The sequence below is a fragment of the Callorhinchus milii genome, unplaced genomic scaffold, assembly GCF_018977255.1.
Source record: "Callorhinchus milii isolate IMCB2004 unplaced genomic scaffold, IMCB_Cmil_1.0 Scaffold2, whole genome shotgun sequence".
NCBI classification, from domain to species: Eukaryota; Metazoa; Chordata; class Chondrichthyes; order Chimaeriformes; family Callorhinchidae; genus Callorhinchus; species Callorhinchus milii.
This window is the reverse complement of record NW_024704743.1, coordinates 33,004,582-33,018,275: the sequence shown is the minus strand read 5'-3', so window position 1 is coordinate 33,018,275 and position 13,694 is coordinate 33,004,582. Positions and strand designations below refer to the sequence as shown.

General features: G+C 39.8%; 1 protein-coding gene across 1 annotated transcript in view; it reads left to right on the top strand.

The window, feature by feature from the left end:
- The window catches only part of LOC103184542 (F-actin-uncapping protein LRRC16A), a 205,566-nt gene that overhangs the window by 133,632 nt on the left and 58,240 nt on the right, over nucleotides 1-13,694 (top strand). The window contains 3 exon segments of the mRNA XM_042332579.1: nucleotides 10,630-10,723; nucleotides 11,364-11,462; nucleotides 13,237-13,365. Of these exon segments, the coding sequence (XP_042188513.1) occupies nucleotides 10,630-10,723; nucleotides 11,364-11,462; nucleotides 13,237-13,365 (322 nt within the window).

Below are 13,694 nucleotides of genomic sequence, written 5' to 3'. Positions count from 1 at the left end.
TTGGGGTCCAAAAGATATTTTTGAATGATTGTGTTAATTGTAACTTCCATTTTCTGACTACTGGATTGTGAAATTCACGGCCAGCAAATCCCAAATCAGCTAAAGCATAAAAAAGGACCAACAAGCAAACGGCAGTTGTTAAATGATCAGTAACATCAGAGTGGCTATTCTGTGAAGAGTTACTGAATCAAATAATTGGTTTAAGGGAGCTAAACCAATATTAGTAAACATTGGTGCAAAGATTGCTATGAGTTACTCATTCCTCAGTGAGTAAACCTCTTCCTGAATGTGCCCAAATTAGACCACCGAGTTCTGTGGAAAATTTGATAATGTAATTCTTAAGAGTTTCATTTGTCATAGTTAATTCATATCCTTCCACCATCTCTATTGTATTAATGGCTTTTTGAAGGTAGATGCCCAAACTGGCTCAGCAGTCTATTAAAGATTAGAATAATTTCCTTTGGCTTTGTTTTTTGAATAACCTTGAGGTACCACCTAGTATTGATGTAGCTTTTTATTGCTGGAAATTTTCATTGATCTATCAATTATTAAACCCGAGTACCTTTTCCCTTTGTGTACCCATGTTGCTGTTACTGTACCAGTGTGCATTGGATACTATACACAGAAACTCCGTTTATTCTTCATTAACATTCTTCTGCCTTTCCTAAGCATGTCTACTTAATTGGTTCTGATTACTTTGAATACTGTTTAAATTGATCAGTATGACTGGCTCAGTTCATTGTAGTGCTATTACTGGAACAACGCCAGTGAACAGAATGTTTATGAAGAATCTGTACTTGAACTTAAGTTGGATTTTCAGAGCTAATGAGACCTTTCTGTCCATTGATTTGTTTACTTTGAATATAAAGCGAGCTGGAATCTACATTCGTAATTGTGCACTTGTTGCCATAGTAACCGAAGGACTTCCTATAGCAAACCTTATGCTAACTCATTTACAGAGCAAAAATTGTTTTCAAATTCAGGGCTTTTTAATTATTTAATATTTCCCTGCTTAGCTCAGGAACTTTTGACTACTTAAATGATTATCCTGAGTTATTTTTCCATTAACACCTCATGTGGGGGAATTTGGGTGAACATTTGCTCACATTTTAATTAACTACAAATTTATCACTCCAGTAACTCCATGAAGTTGTCTCATGCTATCCTACTTGCTGATTGTTGGGGGCTGGAAAGTATCTCAGAACACTGCTACCCTTTCATCTCAGAGACTTGTTTGAATCCAGCTCATAAGATGAAAGTCTTCCCTTTTTTGGCAACTTGAAGTGTTTGACAAAATTAATTTGTCAGTCTGTCAAGTTCCGTGTGGGTATGGAATTCATAGTAAGAAACGAGCTGACATATTTGCTTGACTCTAATCTGCAAGGGTTTTCATTAAAAAGTACCCCCAAAATCAAAGTACAACAACAACAAGATTCCATTTATAGAGCGCCTTTCACGTCGGGAGGATGTCCCAAGGCGCTGTAGAGTTGGGTCAGGACCCGAGCATTGGGGGGAAATGGTCAGGGTGAGGGGAGGGAAGGGAGGGAGCGAGGAGGGGGTAGAGAGTCGAGAGGGGAGCTGAAGGCACGGTCAAAGAGAAAGGTCTTGAGACCGGCCTTGAAGGAGGAAAGGGAGGAGGCGGCGAAGGCACTGGGGGATGGAGTTCCAGAGCCTCTGGGCTGAGAGGCTGAAGGCCCGGCCACCGATGGTAGGGCGGTTGGGGCGGGGGATGTGGAGCAAACCGGAGCCAGAGGAACGGAGGGTACGGGCAGGTAGGTAGGGGGATAGTAGATCAGAGAGGTAGGAGGGAGCAAGGCCGTGAATGGCCTTGTAGGTGAGGATGAGCATCTTGAATTCGATCCTCTGGGGGATGGGGAGCCAGTGGAGGCGAGCGAGGGTGGGAGTGATGTGGTCACGATTGATGGTGCCTCAAAATTTCAACACATTTCCCTTTCTTGCTTAAACTTTCCAAAATCTTCAGCTCTAGAATATTCCAACTGCATGCAATGCAGATCCTAAGTTTTTTTTAATTAAGTGTTATTAATTTTACCTACAATATGAAGCCATACTATTAAATGCTCAGTGCATGAATTGCGCAACAAAGTTTAAAAGTTTGTGATGAGTGCCTTAGGCTTAGATACTCATTGCATTAAGTAATGAGGGATCTATTTGTCATGAGATACCTGCCCTCGCTATTCAGCTACACAGAATTGTTATTCTTTTAAGAAATACAATGACATTTCATCGTCAAATGCTAATCAGATAAAATGTTAATCTCTTCCACCAATGTCGCAAATTCAGAAAGATCACTAGCCTCGAGGACCGAACATATTTCTTCCCCTGCCCCATGTGCTACAAACTGGTGTTTTCCTGATGTACTGCGCGTTGTACTGAAGTTATCTAGTTTTGGTAAAAGCAAGAGTTCTTTTAAGAATATTTAATGACGAAAATATGGTTGAAAAGATTGTTGCTGAGGTTTGCTACTGGTGTGATGTGGATATCGAGGGAGTTCAAATTCAATAAGGCACCCAATAAGATTACTCTTCATAATTTAGCCTACAAAATAACTTAACTGTTTTTGTAATGTGAGCTGCAAAAGATTCTATGCTACTTATTTAAAGAAAATATATTTTAAATGTTATTTCCTTTCTATGGATCATTAGCTCAGTCAGAGAGGTGAGTATCACAGTAATGTGTTATACAGTAATTGAGATCAGCCCCAATTTGTGTTTTGCTCATCAATAACTTCTCGCCTCGCAAGCGGGAATACCCAGATACAACCCCTGGGCAGGTCAAAACCTTAGGCAAGTTTCCTTACTCCACACGCCTCTGTTTACCTAACAGTAAGTAGGAACCCAGTTGTTAGTTGATTGACGGATTGCTTTCCAAGGGTAATAATCCCTTCAAAAATAAATAAATAAATAATAATTTGGTCACTCAGTTTGTCGGACACTGCTATGTGCAATTGGCCACCGTGTTTCGCCTACAAAATATTCAGTCAATTCACTGTACAGTATATTCTGAGAACAACAGCAACAAGATTCCATTTATAGAGCGCCTTTCACGTCGGGAGGACGTCCCAAGGCGCTGTACAGTTGGGTCAGGACCCGAGCAGGGGGGGAAATGGTCAGGGTGAGGGGAGGGAAGGGAGGGGGTAGAGAGTCGAGAGGGGAGCTGAAGGCACGGTCAAAGAGAAAGGTCTTGAGACCGGCCTTGAAGGAGGAAAGGGAGAGGTAAGGCGAAGGCATTGGGGGATAGAGTTCCAGAGCCTAGGGGCTGAGAGGCTGAAGGCCCGGCCACCGATGGTAGGGAGGTTGGGGCGGGGGATGTGGAGCAGACCGGAGCCAGAGGAATGGAGGGTACGGGCAGGTAGGTAGGGGGATAGTAGGTCGGAAAGGTAGGAGGGAGCAAGGCCGTGAATGGCCTTGTAGGTCAGGATGAGGATCTTGAGTTCGAGAAGTACTTTGAGATGTCATCATTATAATGGCACAATCAAGGTTTCAGAATATTACTTGGTTTATTACAAGGTTTGTCACTGTTGAGTAGTTAGGATATGGTATGTTCTGGCAGAGTGGTGGTTGAGGCAGATTCCATATTGGTCTTCAAGAGGTAACTAGGCAAATACCTTAAAAAGAGTCAGCTACAGGAGTTTGGGGAGAGGGCAGGTAAATAGAATTGCTCTCAAGAGAGCCGACTGATTCGATGGACCAAATGGCCTTCTCCTGTGCCATAAATTTATATGGATCTGTGTTTTTTGCTCTCGGGATTTATTCTGTTTGTCTCTCACACTTTCACTGTGTACTGATTTGAGCAGATCTCTACAGCACTCACTATTTGAATAAAATTGTGTACTTTGTAATAATGCACGCACCTAAAATAATTTGTGTATGTGTAACACTTCCCAATTTTCAGCTTCAGCTGTTATTTCTCATCCAGGTTGCCCTTTAGAATAGATTTCATTATTTTGCATGTTACGATACTTATGAGCAGACCAGGGTGACTCTCCTATAAAGAGAAGACACTTGGCTGGCGATCAGTAACTGATTTTCTGTCCTTCTCTCTGCCTTCATCTCTCTCTTTCTCTGCCTCACCGCTGCTTCTCTCTGATTTTTTTTTCTCTGTCTCTGTGCAACCAAGATCATTGGGGATGGGGCGGTGAAGCACAGAGCGCCCGTTCACTACAACAACCAGTTGTTTCGAACGTGTGAACTCTTGCTGTGTGTAAATTCTGGGCGAGTACAAGCATGGCATGCATTACCCCACCGTGAGCCCAGAAATTGTCAGTGAATTGCTGGCATAAAGATTTAGAGACTCTAACAGCAATTAAAATGTTGCCTTTATATTCTGTTTGTTGCTAATTTACTGTCTAATGACTTTTTTTTGTCCCTCTTCTCCTTGGCTGTGTACCACCTCGTGGTTTTGCATACTGAATGTCTCTGATTGCCTGGAGGGGGCTCTGTCTATTTTCTTTTCTGATTTATATTTCAATAACTGCCCCTACCATCTGTTCCACAGTTTGCTAAATCTGTTTTTTTCAATCTTCTCACCATCTCTTGCGTGTCTCTCTCTCTCTCTCTCTCTCTGCTTGTCCTCATTGTTTTCCACTATTCTGTATGATGTTCCAGTTCATCAATGTCCCCAGCTTCTGGCGGTACTCACCCACCTCCTTTATTCTGTTTTAACATCTATAATACTGGTAGCTGCCCTGCAAAGGGTTGAAAACTTGGCAGATGGCTGCAAGGATGCAGTATGCTTACAAGCATTACTGGAAGAACAGTAGTAATAGTAAATAAGGCAGTAAATTTCCACTTCAATTGCTGCAGTGGCAATTTCAGGACTTGCAGAGCAGCATGCCAAGATGGTAGCATCCTGTGAAAGGAAACATTGTTCCATGAGCCTTAATGGAGCACAACGGAGGCAAAGGTTGAAAGAAATATTCACCCCTTGAGATTTTATTGTGCCAATAAAGTGGCACAGGGATCGTTGAACAAATTAATGTAACAACTGTATGAAACAATATCAACTGGAATTTCCCCGGCCTCCTCGAGCAAATAGGTCTGCAATGGGAGTTCACTATGTGTGAATTGTAGAGTTTAGGGTGTGTATGGGTGGTCAAGCTTAGCTGGTTGGGTATGTTATAATTAAATTTTTTTGTAATGTTATGCCCAATTTACAGTGTGACCGCAGTTTGGCCATTTCCAACAGGAAAGTGATTGTGTCTGTATAGGAAGTGTGGGAAGCCTGGTTTTATATTTCTCACTACAGAATTGTATTGGCCAGGGACTGAGGAGACCCAAGACCATATGTAGCATTCGTGCCAAAGGCTGATCAGGTTTTCGGTGTTAGAGCTGGCCTCAAGACGAGCTCTTCAGTTGTATTTAGAATGATCCCTTAAAGTTTTAGGAGGATCCTTTGAGAGGCTCTACAGGTTTTTAAAGAGCAAAGTTTGAGCAAAATGTGGAGTCCTGCAGCTTAGTAATTAGAACACTCGCCTCGCAACGAGAAGACCTGGGTTCGATTCCCAGGCAGGGTGAAACATTGGTCAAGTTTCCTTAGTCTACACACCTGTTTACCTAGCACTTTACAGTATATTCTGTGAAACGTTTTGAGATGTCTTGAAGACGTAATAAGGCGCTTTATCAAATGCAAGGATTATTATTATTCTTTGTAAATCTTTTTAACTTGAAACAGATTTAGTTTGAAATCTTAACAAATCTGAAACAGATTAAAAATGAACCCTATGTTAAGTGAATGCCTTCACTATTTAACAACCATAGCCTTTAGTTTACATAACAGGGCGTTTTTGGTAATTGAGGTAACTTGTACACTCCCACAATTAAAATTATGATACACCTCCTTTCTTGGATGGGAGTGTAGTATTGTGTAGTTTCCTCTTGGTAGGTGGCCTTTTAATTGAAGACACATTGAAGACTTTTGTCGAGGTGTATCACATTTGCTCCTGAAAGTAATGACTCATGGTGAGGAATGATTCCATGTGTCCTCGGCTACCTCACTGTTTGGATATAATCTATAGATACAGAATGTCAGCAGGCTGTTTGACTATGGAGAGCATCAGAGCTATGCTGAATCTAGCCACAGATCACAAGACCCCCAATGGGGAAAACTTAGGATATGAACCAGAAATGTGGGAGAGTCTTGGGATGTCCAGCGCCTTGGGATGTCCTCCCGACGTGAAAGGCGCTCTATAAATGGAATCTTGTTGTCGTTGTTGTGAGTTCTGCCTTATTAAAGATGATGTCCCTAAGATGAGATGTTGAACCAAGGTCCAGTCTTCCTGTTAAAGCAGGTTTAAATTCCATGGAACTCTAAAAAAGGGAAGCTTCTCCCATATCCTGGTGAACAATCCTCCAGATAAAATTAGTCATTCATTTCATTGCTGTGGGATATTACTGTGCACAAATTAGCAGCTGCATTCACTTACAAAAGTCGCTGCTTTTTACAGTGAATCTTGTGAAGTGCTTTGAGATGTTCTGCAGACGTGCAAAGCTCTATATCAAATGCAAGGATTATTTATTATTCATAACCCTCAGGGTTTGTATTCACAGTTGTAGCTGCTCAAACCTGTATTTTCTTCTGAAATCCTTGCTGGAAATTTACGTTGGGATAGATGGGTGGTTGGTAAGTCTTCCTCATTTTGTGCAGATTAAATTTCTGGCTCTGCAAGTCTACAGAAACTCAATGTGGATTTTCAGTTTAATACACCTGTTTTTTTAGATATGTGGGGGGTAGCTTGTAGAAACTAATCATACTTGCATTTGATATAGCGCCTTATCATTTCTTCAAGATATCTCAAAGTGCTTCACAGAATATACTGTAAAGTGAATTGGCTGTCTATTTGTGGGCAAAAGATTTATTGTACCATTAAAGAAGGTCTTCACTGCACACAAGTTAAGCATGTAACCTTAGTTACATTAGGAGTTCTGTAGCTCAGTGGTTAGAGGACTCGCCTCACAAGCGAGACCTGGGTTCGATTCCCGAGAGGGCAAAACCTTGGGCAAGTTTCCTTACTCCACACGCCTGATAATAATCCCTCAAGAAACAAAACAATAATAATTTGGTCACTCAATCCACGACTGTTTGTGGGACACTGCTGTGCGCAATTGGCTGCCGTGTTCATCCACAAAATATACAGTCAATTCACTTTACAGTATATTCTGTGAAGCACTTTGAGACATCTAGAAGACATGAAAAGCACTATATCAAATGCAAGGATTATTATTATTACATCTGGAACGGTACATTTATCAATCTTAACCAGTAGAATACAGCTTACAATGATATAGCACTTTTCTCTTTGGGAAGATGTCACAGAGTACTTTACACTGCTGACTGAGCACCCGAGCCAAGAGGTGGGAGCTGAAGAGGGAGGGGAGGGAAGGATGATCAAAAGCACAGTCAGAAAGGTAAATCTTCAGGTTGACTGTGAAAGTGGGGAGGGAGAGGGTGAGTCGGAGGGACTCCAGGAGGGAGTTTCAGAGAATGGGGGTACAATGGCAGAATAACCTGCCCCACCATTGATGTTCAAGAAAGAAGTGAAAATGTTTCCTGTTTTCATAAACCAGGATTAACTGCATCTTCTTTTTCAAATAATTTCCTGTTCTGTTCCACATGTACCCAGCGCATAACATTTCAGAAGGTGGCCTGCGGCAACTTTGTTTTGAGATTGTCTATTAAGAATTTCATAAAAATAACATCGCATCAAATTAGGGAGAATGAAACAGGCCATTCAGCCCAACTAGTCTGTTCCGATGTTCATACTCCACGTGAGCTTTCACCCCTACCTATCCCCTCTATTCCCTTCTCCCTCACGTATGTCGAACAAGCACAAAAGGATGCCTTTAAGTGAGGAGCCATGATCAATTCATGTACAGTGAAGACCACATTCATTAGCACAATAAACATTTTCTTCCACTATCACTGCTAAAAGGTTTAGAAATAGACAATGTGTTACAGAAGATACAAGACGCTATCCTGCGTGAAGGGTGCTTTATAAATGCAAACTCTTGTTTGTAGTAGACTTTCAAAGAGGCAGAAGATGAATTTTCACAAGCTAACCGGAGATTTACTCGCCCCATTGGAAATCCCCAGCTTGGATTTTAGAAGGAAGTTCCTGGTTTGTGTGGTTACAGGTATGAATGCAAATCGTGAGATTTTGGATTCTTATCTCTCTCCTGCTCATTTAGGGGAATCTGTTTTCACAAGAGTTGCCTCGAGCCAAGGGCCAGTGACTAACACGGTGTTGGCATTAATAATAGCTTATCTCCTGAGGCAAGTCAGCCTCCAGAGATCATTGGGGTTATAAAATGTTATTTCCTTCCTCTCAGTCTAATCTCTCGGGACTTTCACAAGCAGGACATTTGACTTAATGATGAAAAGTCAGAGCAAGTGGCTGAGTGACAGCCCCAGTCTGCCTGGATGTATTGACGTCATCATTAAAGTATCTCATGATGTTGAGACATATAAATAGAAGTTGTTGTTATTGCAAGTACATTGTTGTGGGTTGCTCCGTTGACATGGTGAGGGGTAGCAGAGAGCTTTTATGCGATTTGCGAAAGCAATGGGTCTGAAGGGCTGAATGACCTAATCTTGGGCCGTGCTTTCTTGTGCTCTTACCGGTGCTCATAGATTTTGTTTTCTGGAGCAAATAATAGGAAGCTTTTGGTAATTAACAGCTGATGTGTCATTAAGATGTGTTGTATGAAATGCACAATTTACCATTTGCTCAAAACATCACTTGGCTTTTTATGAGATCATAAAAACCCAGCAACACTGGATTAATGCCAAGTCTCAGCACGTCACAGCATATACAGTGCATAAAAGCTTTAGGCCATCAGTTCGTAATACACTTTTATGCACTTAGTGAGAAATGGAAAAAAAACACTGAAAAGCAAAACTAAAGAACAAATATTTGTTTGCATCAATTCGGGTTTCAGAGAGCTAGAGGTTAGCCTATACACTTTTTCAACAACAACGAAATTACATTTGTATAACACCTTTCATGTCAAGAGGATGTCCCAAGGTGCTGGACAATCAGTGTTTCGGCACCTTCCCCCAATTTTAAGCGCTCTCCACGTGAAGGGTGCTATATAACTGCATGTTGTTGTTATTGCTGTGATGATTTTTCCAAAATTTGTGGTCTGTCAAAAATTCAATGTTTATCAATGGATCAAAAATCGAAAAATGTTGCACAAGTCTATTGTACCTGGTCCACTGGAGCACTAAATGTTAATAGTAAATGGGATCATCTCAGATCTATAGTGATAATGCACAGCCACATACGTTTCATCTTGAGACATTTTGACTCTTTATATCAAATTTCTGAACCTTTTCCCATCAGTGGTTCTCGACGAGGATATTTTGTGAGACTCCCTCGTATTTCTGGTTCATATCCTAAGGGAGACTCAGTTTGGCTGCTTAACTGATTACAAAACACACTTTGCATTATTTTCTTGAAACTCTCCTTCTGAAACTATAATTTCTCACATCTTGTTGAGATATAATGAATGCATTTGATTATGCAGCATTAAGAAAAAGTCAAATTATTTTTATTTAATATATTTGTTAAATATTTAAGCTTCAGGTGAGGAATTACACTTGTTGGGAATAGAATTTGATTTTAGCTTGCACAAGATCCACATCATTCATTTCCAGGTCAAGTGTGGCACGGCTTGAATAGCATACAAAGTTCAAGTGGGAGACTACGCCAGTATGATTGTTGGTGGTCTTTTATTAGACCTCTCTCCCATATAACTTGTCCAGGAAAGTAAACCTCACATGAGTCGTATCAGTTGGGACCATACATTTAATGTAACTTATGCGAAGTATGACTTATATCAAACTTGCACAGAATATAAACTCTTCAACGGATTTGAGTCAAGTGACTCTACGATTTATGCGAGTTTTACTGTAATCTTAAGACATCTCCTATGTACCTGCTGCCTGATAGTTTCATTCCAAATCTAACCATCTTCGACTGCACAAAGTGAACTTGTCCACCTTGCAATGGATTATTGTGGAGTCCCGTAGCTCAGTGGTTAGAGCACTCGCCTTGCAAGCGAGACACCTGGGTTCAATCCAGGCAAGGTGAAACCTTGGGCAAGTTTCCTTACTCCACACACCTAATAATAATCCCTCCAAAAAACAAAACAATAATAAATTAGTCATTTTCAATCCACGATTGTTTGTGGGACACTGCTGCGTTCGCCCACAAATATACAGTCAATTCACTTTACAGCATATTCTGTGAAGCGCTTTGAGATGTTGAGAAGACGTGAAAAGCGCTATATCAAATGCAAGGATTATTATTATATTGTTATTTATATTATTATTCTGAACAATGTTTGTAACTGAGACTTACTTGAGATAATCCAGGCTCCTTTCACATTCAGTTCCTCTAAATGTCCAAGTGACCATCTATCCAAAGGGAGAATTTCCCATTATTTCATGTGTTGTGTACAAGCTCTCCTCCAAGCAGTGCCTTGCCTATTATTTTTTGTTTGTATTGAAGGTGTCTTTCTTCTAGGCATTCCTAACTAGAGTATCAAGGGTTTAGCGCATCTTTAAACAAGTGTATTGGAGAAATTAACTCTTCCTGGTTCTTGTTCACAGGAACTTTACTTTAAGGTTTATGCCCATCCCTGTCAATGATGCCTCCCAAGCTCTGAAGGCTAATCCAGAAAAAACTGAGGAAGCATTGCAAAAGGTATGTTGACCTCCTCTCCCCTTTGATCATATTTGTGCTCAATGTCACTTGTTTTGAATAGTTTGCTTGTTGCATGCAGTTTAAGGATAGCATATTTATAAGTCACAGCTTCCAAAGTCTCTATTTTATTTAAGGCCCAGAGTAATTGAAAATTGTGGTGAATAATAAAATATTAATAACAGTCATCATCATTAGGCAATAAAGTATTACTAATCAGAAAATAAGATCAGTATTCTGAGTCTATGCTGCAAGTGAATTGGATGTGGGCTGCAAAGATGGTATCTCTATGTTTCTGTGTGCAAGGTTAAGATCAATCCCTGGGATGGTGGCAGAGGGGAACTTGCTGTTTTTTGTTCCCTTTCTTCAGAAGCTAAGAATATAGAGTTGCACCTTTGCATGACTAGCTATCTCATGACTTCCAGTTTTTGTAACTGATTTTACGCAAGAGGTGCCCAGATAGATCGGCACTTCAGCAGTGAGTTACTGGTAATACCTGTTGCACTGATGATTACACAAAGGAAAATACCCTTTTTCCAGAACAGTCACCAATTATTTTGTTCTACACCCTTTTGGATGCGGAAGTGTGGTGACTGACGCCTTTGTTGAAGGCTTTGTCTTTATCGTTCCTGTTTAATTTCAGATTGAAAACTACCTATTGCGAAACCACGAGACCAGGAAGTACTTGCAAGAACAGGCTTACAGATTACAACAGGGCATTGTGACCAGCACCACACAGCAGGTGAGCAATAAGGAACAAACAGCTAAATGTGGGAAAGGATTGCGAACACACTAAAACTACTTTGTCAATAATCAAACCATCAGAATCATCATCACTCACATTATCTAGAATTGTCAAAATAACTTTACCCTTTAAAATACTCAATTTTGTTTCTTGCTTTCAAATGCTAAATATAATGTATGTTTTATATATATATAAATAAATAACTATTGCATTTGATATAACTCCTCTGACATCAGGAGGACATCTTAAAGCGCTTCACAGTATGTGTGTGTGTATGTATATATATACTGTAAAGTTTTGTGACTGTGTTTTGTGGGTGAATGTGGCAGCCAATTTGCACACAGCAATGTCCCACATACAGCCTTGAAATGAATGATCAATTGCATTTGATTCGGATTGTTGTCCAGGACTCCAGGAGAAACTATCCTCTCATTTTCAAATTACGCGGGGGCGGTGGTGGGGAGGGGGTTAACATCTACATGAATAGACGGACAAGACCTGGTGTAACATCTCATCTGAAGGACACAACTCCAACAATGTACCATTACATTGGAGTGCTGGGTTAGACTAAATGAGTTTAAAGTCAGAGGCTGACACCTAACTATATATTATAGTTTATCAGAATCCCCAAAAACATGTCTGTTTTCCGCAGCACAGCTTTGCTGCTCTTTTTATTGTAATTTGCCCTCCTGAAACACTAATCTACTAAATGTTACACAACAGTTCTTCATTGAATACGAGTTCAGTATAGATGTTTTCTAGTTTCATAACACAATTTAGATGCCAAAAACTGATCATGTATTTGTTTGAGAAATCCATTTTCAATAATTGTTTAAACGTGTAATGATGATAAACTCTTTATTTACTAGTTTGTTAAACAGTGCTCAATCTTAATCTCTCCAAATGAATGTCGTCAAAGGGAAAAAACACTTCTTATTGGTGTGTACTTTTTCCCACCCTTTAGCAATCAGGATCTTTAAAATTGTCTTTTTCACTGATAAGTGTCCAGGTAGGGGGAAGGGGTTGGTGCATGAAAGCCAAGCAGTGTAAAAAATATATATTTTTCGCTCAAATTTAATTTATAAAATCCAAATTTGCCAATTCTGTTTGCCTCACTCTGTGAAGCCACTACTAAAAAGTTAATGTTAAGAGTCTAGCTTGAATTAGCTTTTTTTAGTCCAAAATAAATCTTGATTTTTGTTGAATTTATCAGGGGGGTGGTGCGTTGTCAGTTTTTCTTTGCCCGCCACATGTTCTGTCATTTTTGAGGTGCTGAAAAAATTAAAGATACCTGGGTTTTTATTTTCTGGATCAAAACTAATTAACTTTAATGATCCTTGTAGATAAATCTCACCTTAGTTCATTTTTACTGCTAGCCACAGCTTGACTTATTGCCCAGGGATTTAAACAATTGCATTTAAGAGAATTGTTGCATTAAAAATAAATTAGGTCAAGTGAACTGGAAGAGTTTAATTCCAGTTACCTGGAGAGAGGTGCTCCACCTGCTGGCAGTTATCGAACATTTCACCTTTAACATAAGGAACTCTTCGAAACTACCATACATTTTATCCCTATACTTTCCAGAATATCCTTTGCTTACATTTATTATTGCTTCGTTAATGTTCAAATTAATTAACTTTCTAAATGTTAAATGTGAAAGTTCTAATTGCTGACGTCTTTTTTAAAAAATGCATTCACAGCGTTTGACACATCCAATTAGATAAAATATTTTGTTCATACTTTGTGTTCCCTCATTAATATCCCCTCACAGATGATTGACAGGATGTGTGTGAAAGTTCAGGATCACCTGAACTCATTGAGAAATTCTGAAGTGGATACTGTGCAGGACGATGTGCGGTTAGCTGAAAATTTTATGAGAGATGCCAAAAACTCAAAGACGGTGAGAGCTGCATTCACTTAAGAACTAAATAATATAAGAGGTTATTTTGCACTGGAAGTTTGCACTGTGCTGTAACATTCTTAGGGGAAATGTCTGTCTTTTGTCCATTTGCAGGTGTATTTGATATAATCCCCATGCTGCATGTCCACTTTCTATAAGAATTTTTTAAAACTATTTTTGGTATCATTTGCCCCTGGCCTTGGTTTAGAAGTCTGAGGGAGATGCACTAAAGGTTATGCATTAATCATGCCTGTTCTTGTCAAGTGAGTGTATATTTGAATGTCTCTTTTTATACTTTTTATAGTTTCCAGTAAAAACATTTGAAAAAA